General features: G+C 37.2%; 3 protein-coding genes across 4 annotated transcripts; 2 read left to right on the top strand and 1 right to left on the bottom strand.

Annotated features, from left to right (window-relative positions):
- Positions 1 to 310: 310 nt before the first annotated feature.
- LOC137708636 (NAC domain-containing protein 54) lies at positions 311 to 4,678 on the top strand. Its single transcript, XM_068447755.1, has 6 exons — positions 311 to 570; positions 2,061 to 2,344; positions 2,453 to 2,809; positions 3,024 to 3,485; positions 3,641 to 3,728; positions 3,827 to 4,678. Exons 1-6 carry the CDS (start codon positions 414 to 416, stop codon positions 4,564 to 4,566), a joined length of 2,088 nt encoding a protein of 695 aa, XP_068303856.1. The 5' UTR covers positions 311 to 413; the 3' UTR covers positions 4,567 to 4,678.
- Positions 4,679 to 10,844: 6,166 nt separating this feature from the next.
- On the top strand, positions 10,845 to 16,361 carry LOC137708794 (uncharacterized). The gene is made up of 11 exons (XM_068447944.1): positions 10,845 to 11,248; positions 11,660 to 11,762; positions 13,094 to 13,107; positions 13,228 to 13,446; positions 14,069 to 14,140; positions 14,781 to 14,867; positions 15,055 to 15,093; positions 15,277 to 15,381; positions 15,477 to 15,642; positions 15,874 to 15,983; positions 16,069 to 16,361. The coding sequence occupies exons 1-11, from the start codon at positions 10,994 to 10,996 to the stop codon at positions 16,153 to 16,155; spliced, it is 1,257 nt and encodes a 418-aa protein (XP_068304045.1). The 5' UTR covers positions 10,845 to 10,993; the 3' UTR covers positions 16,156 to 16,361.
- Positions 16,362 to 17,077: 716 nt separating this feature from the next.
- Positions 17,078 to 20,914, bottom strand: LOC137708200 (ALA-interacting subunit 5-like). Of its 2 annotated transcripts, XM_068447220.1 has the most exons (8): positions 20,583 to 20,913; positions 20,031 to 20,089; positions 19,852 to 19,926; positions 19,629 to 19,745; positions 19,442 to 19,512; positions 17,986 to 18,283; positions 17,596 to 17,885; positions 17,078 to 17,359 (listed from the first exon to the last, which is right to left on the bottom strand). In XM_068447220.1, the coding sequence occupies exons 1-8, from the start codon at positions 20,647 to 20,649 to the stop codon at positions 17,296 to 17,298; spliced, it is 1,041 nt and encodes a 346-aa protein (XP_068303321.1). In that variant the 5' UTR covers positions 20,650 to 20,913; the 3' UTR covers positions 17,078 to 17,295. The 2 variants fall into 2 exon arrangements, with proteins under 2 accessions (XP_068303321.1, XP_068303322.1); XM_068447221.1 differs by lacking the exons at positions 19,852 to 19,926; positions 20,031 to 20,089 and having other exon boundaries at positions 20,583 to 20,914.
- Between the last annotated feature and the right edge of the window lie 476 nt (positions 20,915 to 21,390).

Raw genomic sequence — 21,390 nt, 5'->3', positions numbered from 1 at the left:
ATCTTTATTTGCTTGCGTTTTCCATCGTTGCCTTTTTGTTCTCTTATTAACAAAACCCCAAGCAACCCCCACATTCCAACCGCTCTCTCTCTCTCTCTCTCTCTCTCTCTCTCTCTCTCTCTCTCTCAGCTTTGGATCTTCATATCTTCTTCTTCCTCCTAGCTTAGCCAAGGTTAGTTTTCGTGTATACAATCGTACCTATGATAGTATTATATGTAACACGTATATACGAGTGTTGTACTAATCATAATTTCTAATATCCTCTGATAACTAGGGTTTTGTGGCTGATTGATTATTGCAGGGTGCAATTCTTGATTTTGGTTGAGGAGGCTTGTCATCCAAGCTAGCTAGCTACTAACAGTTGTACCCTTTTATTATAATTAAGAGGAAGAAGAAGAAGGTCCATAGTATACATGGCTCCTGTTTCATTGCCTCCTGGTTTTAGGTTCCATCCCACAGATGAGGAATTAGTTGCTTACTACCTCAAAAGAAAGATTAATGGCCGTAAGATCGAATTAGAGGTCATCCCTGAAGTTGATCTCTACAAGTGTGAGCCATGGGACTTACCAGGTATACTCCCTCTGAACAGTATTTATAATTTGTTTTTCCAGTACTGTCTTTCTTTCCCTTTATTTCTCATTGTTTTATTAATTACTTATCTATTTATATATTTATTCTTTCCTTCGTTATTTTGTTTAAGTGTTAGCTTGTTAATTTGTTCAAGCACATCTCTTTTTATCTCTCACATGCCCCCCATTAATTTCTGTCATTGATCTTCATTAATTCATTCAATCCGATGTTCGAAAATTGAGAGGCATGTGCGTAAGTTAACAAGAGTAGTGCTGCACCACCCCCTAATGTAATGCTTCAGATGAAATAACATCATTTTAGTCTTTAAAATTGTTAGTTCTCCTACAATCCCTTATTTATAAATTTGTTCATTGCAGTTTTGTGCCAAATTATTAACACGAACATAATTGAATAATTGATTATGGCCGATGTTTTATGTAAAAAAGGAATTCGATCTTTTGCCTTCTTTGGGCACCCTTATCCTTTATTTGTGTTCAACTACGCTCGTATCGGAATACTTAACAATGAATTAAGTACATGTTTATTTTATTTTATTTTATTTTTTTGTAACTAATGATGAAATACTTGCTTTACTTTTATGAGTCAAATATGCTGAACTTTTAACCTTTAAATATCCATTAGGGTTTTTAATAATAAAAAAAAAATTGAGTGTAAAGAATACTTAAAACCACCGACACACCGGTCCCTCGATCTTTAGGGTTCCTGTTGTGAACACCAAGTTTTGTAGTAAGACAAAGAATGAACCAAGTCAAAAAAGCTAGCAGGGAAAAAGAAAAGGATTGCTTTTTGTGTGCGATAGGTATTGAGTTCCAAGCAATGCTTTCCATGCACTTCTTCCTTCACAACCCTTTAAATTCTTTTATTACATTATTGGTTCTTAATTAATTAAACTTGTGAGTGACGTGTTCCCAAGATTAGATTCTGGGCTACGGAGGCCTTGAAAAGAACAATCATATACAGTCTTAGTGTTATGTTAAAGCTTCCACAAAGAATATTCTTAATTATTGATAATATTATATGTTGATAATTAAGCCATGCAACTGCTTGTATGTTTATCCACTTGCTACTCCAAATGAAAAGATACGTTTTTGTCTCCAATTTATGATATGAGAAGCGTTTATTGTATGGATGCTTTATTTTTTAAACACGTAACAAACATCTATTAGTCAGGTACCGTCATTGAGACTATATCTTGATTGTAAGAGAGAATCGATCTCCTCCAAATGACAATGTTTTTCTTAGTACTTTCTTATGTCGTCGTTGGTATAGTTATTATTTTTGTTGTTATTTTTTAGGGAGTAACGGTGGACGAACCACAATTTTAGACTATATTTTCCTGACACCTTCATACCAAATCAGTAACCACATTGATTATGAAATGTGATCCCCTATAGTCATTCCTTTCTCTGGCTTTAATAACTTACTCACTGTAACCAATTTAAAACAAACTGAAATATTGCCGTATATAGGAAAGTCATTATTGCCTAGCAAAGATCTGGAGTGGTATTTCTTCAGTCCGCGAGATCGGAAGTACCCTAACGGATCGAGGACTAATCGTGCAACTAAAGCCGGATATTGGAAGGCGACGGGAAAGGATCGGAAGGTAAACTCTCAGACGCGTGCTGTAGGCATGAAGAAAACCCTAGTTTATTACAGAGGAAGGGCACCACATGGGATTCGAAGCGATTGGGTTATGCATGAATATCGCCTCGACGAGAGGGAGTGCGAAACTGCACAAGGCTTGCAGGTTCAGGTTCTTTTCTAATTCTTTCTCAAAATTCACAGTTTGAAATTTCATGGTAATAAAAACCCTCATGCAATTAATTACAGATTTTTGAAACATATATATGCATTCGTACAGGACGCATATGCGCTATGCCGTATTTTTAAGAAGACTGCAACGGGGCCAAAGATAGGAGAGCATTATGGTAGCACAAGTACTACTAGTTACCAGCTAACCAGTGACCATTCATCTAGCGTTAATGAACTGTATTCTGATGGAGGAAGATGTGAAGATTTCGAGAGCTCAAGTTATCCGATGCAAATGAACAATGCATGCTCTTCATCACCAAACTTTGTTCATACAAACTCACTTGATGACATGGGTAGAAAAAGTGATGGAAAATGGACACAGTTCTTATCGAAAGACGCTTTTAATTGCTCGTCCTCATTTTCTCATATTTCTACACATGGAAACATTCCCTACCCTCCATCTAAGGTATTATTAATTTTCATTTTAATATATATGAAAAGTTATATAGAGAAATTATTACACAGTTAGACAAAAGTTATGAATTACCAACTTAAAGCGTAAAAAGAAACAAATATAATGATTCTGTTTGAGAGTTCAACAAAAGATACACGCTAGTTTTTTTGGACAAATGCATTTCCTTTATTCGTTTATTTTCCTCACAACATTTTCCTACTTGCAGGTTGATATTGCATTAGAATGTGCAAGGCTGCAGCATCGACTCTCACTTCCTCCATTAGAAGTGGAGGATTTCTCTCAAGTTGGACTCACCGACTTCAAAACGATGCAATACTCAAATCCTGCACCTGACACCACAAGTACTGAAACTGATGCTTTGCAGGAAATTCTCTCAGTTGCACATGTTTCTCAAGAAATGATCAATCAATCCAGTAATCTTGTGGATCAGACATGGGGTGGAAACTATGCTCCTCCAGCCAATGACTTTAGCTTTATGGTTGACCGAGATGCTCAGTATAATCAGATTACTGGTCACATGAATTCTATGAGATATGTGGATGACAAAACATGGGGAAATTCGTATACACGGTCAATCGAGATTGGAGACCTGGAGGATGATTTTAGGATGGACAATACAGCCGAGAATCTAAGATGGATAGGAATGTCAGACAAAGATCTGGAGAAGGTATATTACAATTTAACTTATCAACTTACCATCCATCATACTTGGCGCGCATATGATCTCTTGCTAACCCTAATGCTAGATTTCCATTTAAATGCATTACCTTCATTTGTTATTTCTTGATATTAATATACATTCTCCCTTGTGATATTGGATAGAGTTTCACGGAGGAACACAAGATAGTTCCAATAGAAAACATTTCATCTTTTCGTAGGGAAGAACAAGAGCAACAGTACGAGATTCAAGGTATATGCAAGATTTGTATTTCTTAATTATCTTTCAGGTTTACACTTAGGTTATTGCAATTCTTCTTTATTTTCGGCTAACAAAAGATTCAATTGCAGGAGAAACCGGGCATCATAGTGGCTTAATCAAGGAACTCAATGATAATGAGGCAAATGATGATGATTTCTCACTTAGTTTCATCAATGAAGACCCGAACGAGAACTTCCTCCATGATGGAAACATGGATGATTATTCGCCTTCTCCAAGCTTTGAAGTCATCGAAGAAATTCAAGTTAATCACGGCATGTTTGTTTCAACTCGGCAGGTGGCTGAAACATTCTTTCACCAGTTAATGCCCTCACAAACAGTTAAGGTCCATCTAAACCCAGTTTTCGGCCAGAACTTTTTTGTAGAGAGAGTTGTTGCGCAAAAAAAGTCTGAGGATAGAGGTTCTTTGTTTGAGAGGTCCAAGGAACTTGTGATGGAAAAGTTCGACGGAATTGCCAAATCAACAAGGCCATGGAGGAAAATTGCAAGCACTCTTGTTTGTGCAGTTACACTTATATTGATGCACATGATCTTCTCTCTCGGGCAACATATGGAAGATGAGAAATTGATGGATGCCTTCACCAGAACTACAACTGCAACTAGTGTGGAAGAAAACGGCAATTCTGAAATTAGCAATAAGAAGAAGGGACTTGGATTAATTAAGTGGAGCAACAAAAAAGAAAAGGTTTGCTTGGTTAATATAAGAGGTGGGAATAGTTGTAGTGTGTTTCTGAAGAAGATGGGGATTTTCCTCACAGTTTCTTTGGCTCTAGGTACCATGTGGGCTAACCACAATATAATTTCCCCTTGAACTCAACCATTTTATTTCGGTTCTAACAATAGTTTGTCGGTTTGGGAGAGGGGACAATTCAGCCTAACCCATAGCTATAAGTTCATATATATCTTCACAATTTGTATTGTAAATTGACACAAAATCTGTTGGTATTTTACAGTTTACTAACTCAATACCAAAATATGTGGGTGATAAGTTTACAAACTCTATCACACCTCTTTCACTTTGCACTCTCAAATAAAATTGGACAAAGAAAGAAATAGAGAAAGGAGGGAAGCAACAAGCTTTGGCAAAACACTTGGACTTTGATATATGAAAAAGGTTTACAAACTGTTGGAATAAGAAAGCTTACAAGCTTCTTCACAATTGGAAGTGGGATTCGGATGGGATGATCTACAATGCTTGAGAACTTGGGTATTTATAGCAAACCAAATGATTAAACTAAGATTATTTATTACCACACAAAACACATTAATTGCACCTAATAATTTTTATTCAACCATACCTAACATTGCCTAACTTTCCATGCCTAACTTTGACATTGATTTTCAACAATAGCTAGCAGCAACATCCTGTTTTGATTTGAATTTCCAACACACCTCCTCAAATCAAAACGCCTTCATTCCTAGCATTTCACGCAGTAGCCGGAATGTTTCAATTGGCAATGGCTTTGTGAAGATGTCTGCCACTTGTTCCTTGGTGTGACAGTAGACAAGTTCAATTGTCTTTTGCTTCACATGGTCCCTTAGAAAATGGAACCTGGTATCAATGTGCTTGCTCCTTCCATGTTGAACAGGATTCTTTGCAAGTTTGATTGCAGACACGTTATCTACATGAATCACAATCGATTCCACTTGTGGATGACACACTGACTTCAACAGATTTCTTAACCAAATTGCCTCACACACGGTTGAGGCTACAGCAACATACTCGGCTTCACATGATGACAAAGCAACAATTGATTGCTTCTTTGAAGTCCATGAGAAAGCTGTTGATCCTAGAAAAAACACATAGCCAGTTGTGCTTTTCCTTTCATCTTGGTCACCTCCCCAATCACTATCTGAATAACCAAATAATTTTGCATCTTCACCAAAATTATAAAATAGACCATAGTTTAGAGTACCTCTTATGTACCTCAAAATTCTCTTGGCGGCCAGCCAATGAGACTCCCTTGGTGTTTCCATGTATCGACTCACGAGTCCAACACCATAAACTATATCAGGTCTTGTGATTGTAAGGTACCTTAGGCTTCCAACGAGGCTTTTGTACACTGTTGAGTTTACAAACTCACCCTCTCCTCCTTTGGACAGCTTCAATCCAGTTGCGACTGGGGTATTGACAGTGTTGCACTTGTCCATATTGAACTTCTTCAATATGTCTCTCATGTACCTTTGTTGAGAGATGTAGATACCATCACTTTCTTGCTTCACTTCTATGCCAAGAAAGTATGACATTAATCCATTGTCAGTCATCTCGAATTCACTGAACATGGATTGCTTGAACTCATGGAACATTGCCTCATTGTTTCCTGTAAACAATAAATCATCTACATAGAGACAAATAATTAAGAACTCCCCTTTTTTCACCATTCTTCATGTAAACTGAATGCTCGTATGGACATTTCTGAAATCCATTTTGGTGAAGGTAGTTGTCGATCCTTGAGTTCCAAGCTCGTGGTGCTTGCTTGAGGCCGTACAAAGCCTTCTTCAAACGATACACCTTATCTTCTTCTCCCTGTACTTGGAAGCCTTTCGGTTGTTCCACGTACACTTCTTCCTCAAGTACTCCATTAAGGAAGGCTGACTTGACATCTAGTTGATAAATTTTCCATTTATGATGTGCGGCAAGAGAGATTAGCAATCTTACCGTGTCAAGTCTCGCAACTGGAGCATAGACTTCATCATAGTCCACTCCATACTTCTGTTTGTAGCCCTTTGCTACAAGCCTTGATTTGTATCGATCCACACTCCCATCTGCAGTGCGTTTGATCTTGTAAACCCACTTGACACCAATAGCCTTCTGATTTGGTGGGAGCTTTGTCAGCTCCCAAGTGTCATTCTTCTCGATGGCATGGATCTCTTCTTCCATGGCTTTCTTCCAACAATCTTCTTCCACAGCTTCATTGAATGAGAAAGGCTCGTGGTCTGCATACAAGCAGAAAAAGTTGGTTTCTTCTTCTTCTTCTTGTCCATAAATCTCTGTGAGACTCCTTAACCTCACTGGAGTTGAGGAGCTGCTTTCCTCACTAGATGTAGGACCACTCCTTGCAATTCTGTGCACTGGAGTTGTTGTGATTGTTTGAGCAGGCTGTTGCTCAATCGGTGGTACAACTTCTGGTTCTTCAAAATCAGTGGAGACGATCTTCTCTTTACTGACTTCTTTGTTGTTCCACGTCCATGTCTCTTCCTCACTGAAGATGACATCTCTACTAACCACTAGTTTGCCAGTTAGTGGGTTGTAAAACTTGTATGCCTTGGACTCTTCACTATAGCCCACAAACACACACTTCTCACCTCTATCATCAAGTTTCCTCCTCTTGGCTTCTGGAACTTGAGCATATCCAACACACCCAAAAATTCTTAGGTGTGTAACATTCGGCTTGTATCCACTCCAAGCCTCTTGTGGTGTCATCCTCTTGACACTCTTTGTTGGACATCGATTCAACAAATAAATCGAACAAGCTACAGCTTCTGCCCATAACTCTTTTGGCAAATTCTTCTCCTTAAGCATGGACCTTGTCATGTCAAGGATGGTTCGATTCTTTCTTTCGGCTATCCCATTTTGCTGTGGGGTATAGGCAGCAGTAAGTTGATGCCTAATTCCTTGCTCCTTGCAGTATGCTTGGAAAGCATTGGAGGTGTACTCTCCACCTCTATCTGATCTCACAGCCACAAGTTTGTGGTTACTTTCTGCCTCTGTGAGTGCCTTGAACTCCTTGAAAATTTTTAGGGCAGCTGACTTCTCCTTGAGAAAATAGACCCAAGTCTTTCTACTGAAATCATCAATGAAGGTAATAAAATACCTATTACCTCCATAAGACATGGGATCCAATGGACCACATATATCTGTGTGCACCAACTGCAGTGGTGCCTTTGCTCTCCATGTATCACCAACAGGGAACGATAGTCGTGCTTGCTTGCCAAGCACACAACCTTCACATACTTGGCGTGTGGCTTCAATCTGGGGTAGACCACGAACCATTCCTCCACTTGACAGCAACTTTAGGCCATTGAAATTAAGATGGCCAAATCGAAGATGCCATTTCCATGACTCATCTTCCATTACACCGATGTTGCAGCTTCCAATCTTTGTGTTCAAATTCAACGGAAACATCCGGTTCTTTGACATTCGAACATGTGCAATAAGCTTTCTCCTTGCATTCCTGAGAGTGAGAAGCATGTTCTCCATATGTATAATGTACCCTTTCTGGAGCAGTTGACCAATGCTCAGAATGTTGCTCTTCATACCTGGTATGTAGTAGGTATCGGAGATGTATTCTTCTCTTCCATCCTTCTGGATGATCTTGATCTTCCCTTTGCCTTCAACTGGCAACTTTGAGGAGTCACCAAGACTTACAGATCCATAGGCCCCTTTTTTGAGTTCGGCAAAAAACTCCTTCTTTCCACACATGTGATTGCTTGCACCAGAGTCCAAATACCAAACATCTTGTTGGCTACTGGAATCATGGTGTGCTAGTAAGACTGTAAGTTCTTCATCAGTATTTCCACTTGATTCTGCCATGTTGACATGCTCACCATTTTTATGTGAACATTCATTGGCATAATGTCCATATTGCTTACAGTTGTGACACTGGATATGCGCCTTTCCTCGAGTAGATCTCCACTCCTGAGACTGACCTTGATTTTGTGCATAGCCTCGACCTCTTCCTCGGGCTCGTCCTCGGCTACGGTTGGATGAGCTCCCACGACGTGAGTTCCACTGCCCACGACCTTTATTTGGTTTGTCAATATTCAACTTTGACTCCAAAGCTTGCTCTAGCGTTGTGGGGCTTGCATTCTTCTGAATGCGTTGCTCGTGAACTAGGAGGGATCCTAGTAGCTCTTCTGCGCTCATCACCTCCAAATCCTTGGATTCCTCAATGGCAGTCACCACATGCTCAAACTTAGATGTGAGTGACCGGAGTATCTTCTCCACAACTCGTACTTCATCGAGTCTCTCGCCATTTCTCCTCATCTGATTTACTATCACAATGAGCCTTGAGTGATAGTCGGAGATGCTCTCCCCTTCATTCATGTGAGCAGTTTCAAAATCTGCTCGAAGTGACTGTAACCTCACTTTCTTGACTCGATCTACTCCTTTGTAGATTGTACTGAGTGTATCCCATACTTGCTTGCTCGTTGTTGCTTCTGCAACCTTCTCGAACGTTGAATCTTCCAAACCCTGGTATAGAAGATACAGCGCCTTTTGGTCCTTCTTTCGTAAGTCCTTGAGAGTGTTCCTTTGATCCGCAGTATATACGGCTTCTTGCTCGGCAGTGGGTACAACATACCCACTACTGACAACTTCCCATAGCTCCTGTGATCCAAACAATGCTTTGAATTGGATGCACCATCTTTCATAATTTTCTTTCTTCAATGTGGGAACTTGGAGTTGCACTAAGTTGGACGCCATAACTGCTGCACCTGCCAGAATGGTATTCTGGCTCTGATACCAATTGTTGGTATTTTACAGTTTACTAACTCAATACCAAAATATGTGGGTGATAAGTTTACAAACTCTATCACACCTCTTTCACTTTGCACTCTCAAATAAAATTGGACAAAGAAAGAAATAGAGAAAGGAGGGAAGCAACAAGCTTTGGCAAAACACTTGGACTTTGATATATGAAAAAGGTTTACAAACTGTTGGAATAAGAAAGCTTACAAGCTTCTTCACAATTGGAAGTGGGATTCGGATGGGATGATCTACAATGCTTGAGAACTTGGGTATTTATAGCAAACCAAATGATTAAACTAAGATTATTTATTACCACACAAAACACATTAATTGCACCTAATAATTTTTATTCAACCATACCTAACATTGCCTAACTTTCCATGCCTAACTTTGACATTGATTTTCAACAATAGCTAGCAGCAACATCCTGTTTTGATTTGAATTTCCAACAAAATCAAGTAAGATTTGTTATCCATCTATACTAAGAGAGATTTCCTGGTTTCCATTTACTTTCTTAATCATGCCAGAGGGGAGCATAGTTTCTGACCGTGTAATTAAAATTCATGGTAAATTTTGAATAGTTTGCAGTGCAACTCAACAAAATTCAGTGATAAGCTGAGCCCCCACACAAATTTTACAAATTTCCCTCGACCTCCTAGTCCCTATACTACTTTTTAAAAATTTGTTGAACACTTTAAACGGAAAAAGAAAGGCAGTTCCCATTTGGGGCATTGGGAAACTAAATATATATTTCGTTGGGTTGCTACTTGCTAGAGCACATGAACATTTTCACTATTGGAGATGGTGGAGAGAGTTGTGTAGTACAAATCTTTGCAGAGCACATGACCATGTGGATGAATATGTTGGAAGATAAAAGGAGCATGCAGCAAAAGTGATGAAAAGAAGATGACAAATATACATATGCAACAAAACAAGAAATAATGGTTCACGGGTCACTTACTATATATCCTGTCCTGTCCCTCCCAATTAACAATTGGGGTGCTACACATCCTGCCAACTCACACTCACGTTCTCAATTCAAGATAGTCATTTGAAGCCACCGCCAATCCACTATTTTCATAGTAGGTAATAGGTAGGTCATTGTTCATCCCATGACTTTCCCTCTCATGAATTGTGATGGGAGCATATTCTAAACTAGAAGGATTAATAGAACATGGAAGGGATATGAATCATTCAATTCCAGCTTCCTTTTACTTATATTTATAGTTTGTAGTTTTGTAATATTTTCGTTTTAGTTTTTAGTTTTCATGTTTCAGAGATAGAGAGAAAATATATGAAAATCATCTAAAAATAAGACCATCTCTGTAAATCCTCAAAGAGGCTTGTAATATGCGCTGTCTCTGGAATGGGGTGGCCTCCCCTCCCCTAAACGTTTTACAAAAATGATGGTACGAATGATTTGGGAGAAGAAGAATGAATGAAACAAATTTGTTATTAGTTATCATTTTATATGGTATTTGATACCCATTTCTTGTAACTCCCTCCTATCATCATTCATCCATTATTCTTCGTCCCTCCCATTTTGTCGTATATTTTCTATACTTCTCTAACACCAAAATAAAAAATAAAAACTAATATAATTATGTGGAGTCCACCTACATGAATGGGCACTTCTTGAGAGCAAGTATGTCATGCTCTAAATGACTGCTAATTCACAAGCAACCTATAGAGACTAGCTAGAGAGCTAAGCTAGTTAATTTGAAGAGACGTTTGCTTTGTTGTTTCGTTTGGTGGCCGGCAGATACATATGGCTTCATCTTCTTCTTCTTATAGTTTTAAGAGCAGTTGGGTGCAAAGGTTCGTCCCTTTCTTCGTTGCGGTCTGGCTTTTCTTTAGCTATGATTGCCATGGAATAATTGGAGCAAATGCAGCCACAGCGCCTGTGAAAGTGAATGGCAATATTTCAAAGGTGGTAGACGCAGTTAATTTCCATATATACTATGGACAGACTTTCAAAGTCATCAAGAATTCCATTGACGGCAAGAGCTACCTTCTCATCCAGGTACCTTTTTCTTCTTCATCTAAGCCTCTATACATCCCTACTACTGCACTACAGAGGGCTGCAGGTTAATTTGTCATTCTTCAGAATACATAAGAATATAATTAATTAAATAGTTTTACTTCTTGAAAATCATACTTAGAAACTCCCAAATATATTTTAGCTTCGCTATATTTGCTTAGCAAAAGAACCATGCTTTGCTGCTTAAAGAAGAGCAGCAAGTACTGTTGAAAATCTAATCAGAAATGAACAAGTGTTTAAATAATTGAAATTAGAAACCATGGTTCAACACTGATTCATTTGTGATAAGAGTTTCAGCAGCACTTAGTGCTCTCATATCGTATTTTTCTATAATACAAATACTCGTATAGTTAAGAATCTACTCTAACAATATCCTTAATTTATAAAATGCAGAACAATACAAGGATGGCAGCAAGGACAAAATATTGTACCTCGAGGATCAAATCATTTGTTATCCCATTATCAAATTATTCAATCGATGCCGATTATTTTCCAGGTATTATTGATTGCTACGGACTCCGTATTTTTCCCTATCAAAGCGAAATAATATTGTGTGTACGGGAAAATTTAAAGAAAATTGTGTGTATGGGGACGCCACTTGTACTAAAGCAAGTAAAGGATGATGAAATTACTCCTAAAATTAAACTAGCACCTAACCCTTGTCTGGGTTTTTTTGTTTTTTATTTTTATTTTTTTTGTTTTTTGTTTTTTTTGAAAAACGATATTATCTCTATTAATTAATGAAACCCTCTTTGTCAATCAAAAGAGGGTGAAAAGACAATTTAGTCTTCTGTCACAAAAAAAAAATGATCGGCAATAATGTGATTTCACAGATTTAAATTTTACTGTTTTTTATTGAAACCTCACATACATGTCATGTTAAAATATCTCTAATATTTAAAATAAAAAAAACCAAAAACAAAAACCTTCCACTCCCCCCCCACCCCCCACGTTCTCTCTCCCCCCCCCCCCCTCCCTCTCTTCTTCTCATTTTCTAAAAAAATGTGTTCAAACACATAAAGTGAGTAAGTAAATACTAATCTATATTAAGAAAGTGAGGGAGTGGGATGTGAGTTGAAAATTAACATGAGGAAGAGATATCACCCCGTAAATCATGTTCATGCCCGGTAGAGATGACTCCTTTACCAGGCTAGTGTGTTCTCCACGGTACACGTGATGAACTCACGTAAAACGATACATTGGGCCATACAAAGCCCAAAAGTCGTGAACTAGTTGGATTCAGAAACGAGGTTAGCCATGCTGGATAAGGCAAGAGGGATAGCCATCCCAAATTCCCAATAATCATGGCTCAGACAAAGGCTATGAGCATCGATGTTGTCAAGAGTCGCCCCTAATGGGACTCCTAATTGGTGCACCTCATCACGTCTCTCATGGTCAACAGTTGGCTAAATGGGCGAGATTACGGAGGGTTTGAACCAACTACTTGGGAAGCGTAACTCGTTTCCTAATGAACCATCTTCAAAACTATGTCTACCCCTATATAAAGGCATGACCATTTCCTTGAAACCTATAATATGAGATTCTTTCTTCCTAAAGTCAAGTCTTAACTTAAGCATTGGAGAGCCTTCGGCTCACACCACATCAGTGTGACAACGTTTCATTTGTTTTTTTCTTTTTTGGTTGTAGAGACACCATAGTAGTTATACGTTTGTGTGAAATTTGTTCCCCACGGTACCAATAAACTAGTTTTTCCTACAACTCTACAGGAACCTTTTTCTGTTGCACATTTTTCTATTTTATGATCTTTTGTCCTTAATTCAAGCGAATTTTTAATCCCTTTCTAAACATCTTCTTGTAAAATTGCAGTTTCCTTTTTCGAGGTGAGGATTGCCAGCTCCAATATGGCGTAATTCACATACAATTTCTAAATATCTTGTATCAATTTCATTTTTTGTTCTTTTTGCTTTATTTTCTGTACCAATATTAATTTTGTTATGCAGCTCCTGGGATTACTAGGGAGCTTGAAGGGCATTACATCAAACTCTGTGGCTTCTCAATGTGTTTTGAAATTGTATGAAGCTGGAGAAATTGATTTGATTCCCAATGGTGAGCCAGAACAAGTAGCAAAATTTGCAGCACATTTCATTACCAACATTGACCAACCACAGGCTTGCAATTTTGCCTCTTTTGTTCCTTATGGAGAGGATAACCCTTTGCAGGTTAGCACGTCATGTATGTATGTAACATTACACGTTCAAGTTTTCCTATGATTCATATATGCTATGGTATTACTCTTCATCTTGTTAAATCAGATCCTAATTAAGTACAATTAATTCTCCCACTCGCTCAAATAGAGATGTTAAGAAAAAAACTTGCAAGAATAATAGTTGAAAAAATAGGCATTGTTATTAAGTTATATAGGAAAGGGTGAGATAATAGAAAAGCCAAAAGAAACACTAATGTTAAATAAAGCAAACATTATCAATTTATCATGGTGATTATTTATCTTTTCTCAAGCATATATCATGGAAATTAGTTTGTCCTCAAAATTATATGTAATTTTGTGGTATCATTTAGAGTAATTAAGCGATATTTCATGTGTCCATATGTAATTTTTTTGGTTTTTTTAGAGTAATTAAGCGATATTTCTTTCAATCCAATAAAATTTGTAGCGAATATGAACGAGTGGGCAGGCAGGCCAATAAAACTTCATGCAGGTAAATCCACTTAAGAAAAACTCCAAGGAAGGAAAAAGACGGCGGGCAGGCCAACATACCTAAATCAAGGAAAGAAAAGAAAGCAGCAAAATGCTAATATCTGATTTTTCTGTGTTCTTGATAGAGAGCAGAGTGGATCAAGTTCTTGGGAGTGTTTGCAAACGTTGAGAGCAGAGCAAATCAAGTATATGATGCAGTAAGTATTATAAATACCGTTCTCTTTTACAGTCAATAAGAAACCACTGTATGTAAACTGCAAAAATATTTCATCTCCTTTCAATTTCCTTATGTTTTTCATATTCCTTTTAAAATGATAGGTCGTTAATTTTTTACTTCTAAAAACCAAGATATTTTCTGTAAGCTCTAAACGTGCAGGAAAACCCTAAGAAGTAAAACAATGAACTTTACTAACTATATATAAGCTTAAGATATATTAGGATAAAAAATATATATAAATATTAAAATAGCTACCTTGTTACGACTTCACCCTAGTCAAAGACCCCATCATCGTATGCACCAATAAGACCGCCAAAAGTCTTTGTGGCACTACACAGAAGCCATGGGTGATCATTGGTATGGTGCTTCGGGTGAAACAGATTCCCAAGGTGTGGCGGGTGGTGTGTACAGGGGATACATATCCACCGCAGCGTAACTAGCGTTTTCAACTTCATGTTCCCAAGTTGCAAAGAACAAGCCGAAATAAGGCAACCTATTTCAGGATTCGCCCCGTCTTACAAACTTGCTTCCCATTGTAATTGTCATTATATATTAAAAGTTAATACGATTTTTACTGTTGCACTAACAAATCAAATTTTTTTTTTTTTTTAATTATGCAGGTTACACAGAATTATCAATGCTTGACCAAACTTGCGAAAAACAGGACATCTTTCAAACCAACAGTAGCATGGATGGAGTACGATAATGTTAGTCGCAAGCACACAAAATTTCAGAGAGCAATAATAATCTCTTTTTGTTCTCCAACACTATTGCAAACCTTGGTTGTTTGGGAAGAAAGAATTAAAGTCTTGCATGAGAAGATTGTCAAATTATTAATAGGGAATTTGCATACTTCTACGTATAACATTAATTAATTAGAGTTCATTTATGCAGGATACATGGTCTTTTGCAAAGGAAACATACAAATTGAAGGTCAGTAATTTTCAAATTCTTTAAAATTCAATCTTTTTCAAGGACTAATGTTCAAAAATCTCATTAAAATATAACCTAACGTGAATAAAAACAAAAATCATTCTATTGATCAGAGATGAAAATCTAATTTTCTATTTTAATTATTTTAACTGGTATTCGTGTGTTCAACTTTGGAACACGCAGTATGTGGAAGACGCATTTGGTGAAAATGTGGATGATTCTATCAACAAGAATACCTACAACATCTCTAGTCCTGACGATTTGGATGCACTGCATGCCATCCTATGTGTGAGTTCACAGTGTAAATTTTAATCATGAGCGCTCAAGCCCTAACTAGTTACGCGTGTCACAATATACTTACCTCAGTTTATTTCTTCATGTAGACCGTGGATGTGGTTATTGACGAAACATACACTTGGGATCCAGTTATGTACAATTCATCAACGTTTCTGCAAAACATAAACGTGGAAGATCATTCTTGTTTTGCTTTCCTCTCTAACCAAAGCATTTGGAGATACGATAAAAGAGTTCAGAACTCAACTGCCCTTGGTAAGTGTTTTTATACATATATTGCATTCTTTTTTATATATAACGTCGATTTTTTTTTTTTATGGCAATTAAAATAGGATAACAATTTGGTCTTAAGCAATTGAAATAGTAATTTCACCGTGTGCTTTATATTTTAATGAATTATTATTTTCTATACCATGTTATCGTTGAAATATTATTTTTTATACTTGAAAAATAGTGCATAATTGGTATCTGTATTTACATGTAAAGACTGGTACAATGGAGCAATCTCCCAGCCTCAACTGGTCTTAGCAGATCTCCTTGAAGTACTGTTCCCTACCGGAAATTATACAACAACATACTTCAGGAATATTGCAAAGGTACGTAGATCATCGTCTGATAAAATCGCATAAAATTGATTTTTTTTTTTTTTTAACTCATAGATTTAAGCATCTGAACATTCAGGATGAAGGGGTTGTGAACATAACTTCTGAAATGTGTGACAGAGATATCTCCTCTGCAATGGAGCCTACATTACCAGCTTGTGCATGACTTACCGGTTGCATTTTTCTATTTCAATTAGTGGCCGTTGAATTTTCCTTCTACAAGTTTTTTGACATTCTTCTGCTCTATTGCTTTGGTCAATTACTTTTTTAGAAGTACAAAGGTATAGAAGGGTTAAATTTCTTGAAATATCATTGTTAAATCTGTTATTGTAACATGGCCAAAGGCCCACATAATACTAGTATTAGTTTTTCTGCAAGCACTTCGTATGCGTAAAATGCATTTTTTTTTTTAATCACAGCGTGCTATGAGTAAGTTACAGTTTTTAGTGCATTAATCTTTGCGGTCACTCATATTTGAAAAAAGAATAGAAATTGGTTCTTTATTTTTTTTGCACACCCTCTAAATTCATTTGTTCTACTTACTATTGTAGCAAAACAAAATCTTGTCAATATTATTCTGTCTTGAAACTCAAAAGTTGTCACTTTACTCCCTGCAAAACAATTTTGACAGAATAGACAGAATCTCACAAGTAAAGGAATATGGAGTCTCAATGTGCAAAGTGACGACTTTTGAGTTACAGGAGAAAAGTAAAATCAAAGTCGAGGTTTAATAGGCGTAGCTAAAAATAAACTTTTTAAATATTGGCATGAACTTTTGATCATATTATTACTTTAGTGCAGACGTGGGCATTGTCATATTAGTTACAGCGGATGTACTTCTCACTATGCACTCGAGTTCAAATCTTCCTCATTACAATTTAGATTAGTTCGAGCCTTCCATCACTATGCACTCCTCAATATATGAAGATCCTCGTAGGTTACTGATTCTCATATACTCTACATAATCAACAAGAAATTATTTTGATTTCACCTGCAAGTCTGCAACTCCTGTAAATGTCCAAATAAAAACCTACAAATAGAAACCTCCTAGTAAAACGCAATCCCAAACAACTTCAGTAATTCGTCCAAAACGTAAAATCTATGCAATGTCATTGCTTGAAATTCATATGATACACAACTGCAATACAATATTTACACAAATTGGTCGTTTTAAAGATCTATAAATAGCAAAACAAAGGAAAAGATCCAAGAAAAACATATAGAAATCTCGATCTGGCCAGCCTAATGGCTAAAAAGATTGTCCCAAAAAAGATCAAAGCGGATACTAAGATGCATGGACAGACTTCTAGTATATGTGTCCTCCTGATGCACTCCTGTTCCAAGACAAGTACGATATATCCCCAAGAGGCCTGCACAAAAAGGGCGAAACAATTTGAAGCACATCTCAGTAGTAGCTTGGACATAGATACAACACTGCCGATTGTGTTTGATATATAGGGACAGTAATCCACTAAATATTGGTTTCGTAGAGGAATTGATCCATTTTAGCAAAAAGACCAGTGTAAATTTACCGTAATTGTCTAAAACAGAATCAAGTTCTAGTTGATCTTTGCAGACTGTATGACCTGTGAAATAATTCACGTACCTTGGCTTGATCAGATAGAGAAGTAGGAAGGCTAGAGCCAAGAACAAACACAGCCCACCAACAGTAAGGTATGCCACACCTAGTAGATAATTCTTTCCGCCAATCCAGCTTGCGGTTGAAAGTACCAACTTCTTATTGCCACGGAAGCTGTAAGTGTTATAATTATTCTCTATTGTCACAGTTATTACAGTATCGGCTTCAAGGTCCACTTCTATTCTCCCGTACAGTTTTCTGAAAGTTGGCAATGCTGCAGTTCGCATCCAAACCATAAGATCTTCTTGTTCACTCAGCTGTTGATTGCAGAACAAGAAAAGGATATTAATTTAAAGAAATAAAATAAGAATGGCAAATAAGGGGAACAAAAGACAGAAAGTAGGTGAGGAGATTTACAGGTATGCTAGAATTCAGTTTTGCTCCTCCAATCAAACCCCCGCTCTGAAAATTCTTAGGATAGACGTCTGAGCCAAATTTGTTCTTTTGGTCACTTTTCCATGTGATGTCCTTTTTGCTGACTCCTAGTTGTTTGTTATTCACTGAAAACTTGTATGTGTCGTTAAACAAACTCCATGCAACGAGACCACACGGAACAATTACACCCTTTGCTGTATAGCGTTCAGGAGCACAGTCATCTGTTTTATTTTCATAGGACTTGCTCCGCAATTGTTTGTCGCTTCTACTTTTAACATACCTGGAAACAATAATAAACATACTACATGAGAAACAGAATCATAATATTTCAGAAATTCAGAACAAGGGGGATAAGGGGAGAGGGGGTCGGTGGGGGGTGACGTTTTATAGTGTGGCCTTTTCAAGTTCGTATTAAAGTTTTCTGAAATTCCTGTAATAGAAATGCTACACATAAAATGCTACAGAAATGATGTCCTTGGTAAACTGACAACTTCATTTTTCCATCTAAATAAATTACTAAACAAATGTAGGCATCATCTGATTAGACAGAGTAGCACCTCGAATCAGGTGGCAGGTGAGGGTTTTAACTTGTCGAACATACCCCTCAAGAATAACCTACACTAGACAGAAATGATTTGGTTTCCTTTTAGTTTCAGATAACAATTACAGTTCATCATTCACATTTACGGGTATGTATCCACATGTTGCAGGAAAATTTGACTACCTATGGAAATTGTCTGTAAGGGGACCTTATGTTTATTTTCAGATGTTTGGTGCACAGTACTGGCAAAGAGAAACAGAGGTTTCATGCATTTTCCTACCCTAAATACTTCTAGTCAAAGTCGGGATATTACTTATGCAACTCCAAGAGTGATGTTAATGTACCATAACAGTCCGGCTCTTGTTCTTATCACTTCACATTCACAATAGTATTTTCCAGATGCTCTCACCTTCCACAATCTTTTACCTCCAGGAACCTACCTTACTCTGTAAGACTTATTCAAATAGTGAAACGATTAAAGCACTTAAAGGTTCCACCAAATATTGAAACCATTGAAGCACTTACTTGGAATTTGGATTTTACTAGTTGTTAGAAAGTATTGTTTGCTTTACCCTTAAGCTTTCATTGATGTTTGTTCTCGGAGATAACTTGTCTGTGGAGGAGAATAGCTTTGTGGAAACACTTCGAAATTAATCCGTAGAGAATTAATTTCAACTGCTTATGGGATATCTAGGCACTCAAATTTCTGAAAATAATATAAGTCCAGGGCTTCCCAGCTTGCGCTGAGTATAATTTAAGTTTCTCTATGACCATGTTAGCAAACAGAAACTAGGCCTCTTCCATGAATGTTTTATATCAAACAGCCATGTTCATGTCCATGCCATATATATATTCCATAAGAAAAAAATGATAGTTGACAAGAAAATTATTACATACCGGCGATGATTCTGATAGAAGTGATCAAGCTGGTAGTAAATGTAAACGGGAGATTTCATTTGTTTCGGTATCTGAAAAACCACCAGTAAATTCACATTATCAGAAGTATGTCTTATCAGCCAAGAAAAGCAGATAAAGACTTTGCAAAATTAGCCTAAACATAACACTGGCTGAGGATCGTACTTACAGTGAGTTTCCTAACGCATGTCTTGTTAGTTTTACTACTCTGAATGTATGCAAGCATATTATCTGCATATTTAAGAGGAATGCAATCTTTGTCATAGTGGTGGACGATTTCCACCACCTGCATGTTAAACAAGGCAAAGTTTAGTCTCATGCTCAAGAATAATCAGCCGCCACTGACCAAACTTCACGATAAGCACTACATAAAGAATGTGAAGATATATTACACGCTCTGATGCAAATAAGGAAGCAAGTCCAATTGGTATAAAGACAATGCCGATGGCGACAAATATTAAAATGACCTGAAATCCAAAAAGGAAACACGTTTAGAAACCAAAACACACAAAACTGAAGCAAAACCTACAACTGAAAAGAAAAATTTAACAAAATGCAATGTAACCTATACCGACGCTGGTGTTAAAATTGGTTTGCAAGCTGGAAGCTCTTGCTGTGTGAACTTGGAATCTGTAATGCATCATAGCATGCACCAAGCATATTATTTTCGTTAGAATAACGCTTTAACACTATCCGAAAAGGACTGGATTATGCACAATGAGAATCCAACTGCATCTACTTTTATCTGTTTTTATATATTTTCATGAATATATAGAAAATATGTTGCTGGATTCCTAGAAGAAAAAGTTGTGGTTTCTTCATAAACATAATAAATTACCCTAGTGGATAGAACCCTCCCTTTTAACCCATTGCATCCCATCTTCGTACCCTCCCACTTTCCCCTAGTTTAGATGAATTTAGTGCTAGATTATTCTATCGTTTGTCAAATAATTACCAAATAAAGCACAATGAAGAAATAAAACATCCACATTCAAGCGTCCAAATAAAAGTTAAAACAAGAAAACGATGGGAAAATGAAAAACAAACCAAATTAACATAAACAGAGACATGCATCCATGCTACACAAAGGGAGAGTGAAACAAAAGGGAGTTAGAAAACGAACATTTGGGTTTTCTGGATTTCTTTTTGGTAGAGGAGGTTGGATTTGAGGCTCCATCTTTTGCTTCCATCTCCACGATCCCCTCCCTCTACAATGCCACTATTATTCACACAACAAAATTTGATAAATTAAGGAAAATGGAAACAACCCTTCTGAATTCGACCGAAAAAATAAGAACCCTTTTGGAAATTTGGCAACTTTCTTTGCAAATTTGGAAGCATGGGAGGATCAAAGTTTTTGCTTTTTGTTCGTTAATCTGAAATCCTACTTACCCCTTTTTTTTTTTGTTGTTGATATTTTTGTGCTTTTTTTGGGTTGTTGATTGGTGATTTGGTGTGGAAGGTTGTTAGGAAAGACAATGGAACGAATGATACCGTATGTGTAGCGTGTGCGTTTTGGTTGGTTTTCGTTTGATTTGGCAGGAGCGCAACAACCGGTCTTGTAGCTCCTAAATCTCGACCTAGTCCTCCTACCAGTCGTATGTTTATTCTTAGGCACTCTTCTACCCTTTTTTTATTTAACGACAACGGGCATAGGCCCCAAGAGAAAAGAAGAAGGTTACCTAAGAATATCATGATGTCACAAACTTCAGCTACATCTACAACTAGAAAAGAGTTCGCTAAAAAAAAGGCGAGACCCATAGGATAATACTATCCCATTTACTCACTCTCTTAAGTGACCCAAAAAAATTATGACACGTGCAATATAAAATTTACTCAAGGCCATCATGTTCTTCCATCCAAACATACACTCCTCCCTTTCAACCTATAACCAAACACATTTAGAGATGGGCAAAATACCCACAGCCCAC

Source organism: Pyrus communis, chromosome 11 (assembly GCF_963583255.1).
Source record: "Pyrus communis chromosome 11, drPyrComm1.1, whole genome shotgun sequence".
In the NCBI taxonomy this organism is placed as follows: domain Eukaryota; kingdom Viridiplantae; phylum Streptophyta; class Magnoliopsida; order Rosales; family Rosaceae; genus Pyrus; species Pyrus communis.
Note: the sequence above shows the minus strand (reverse complement) of the source record. Positions and strands in the feature narration are given on the sequence as shown.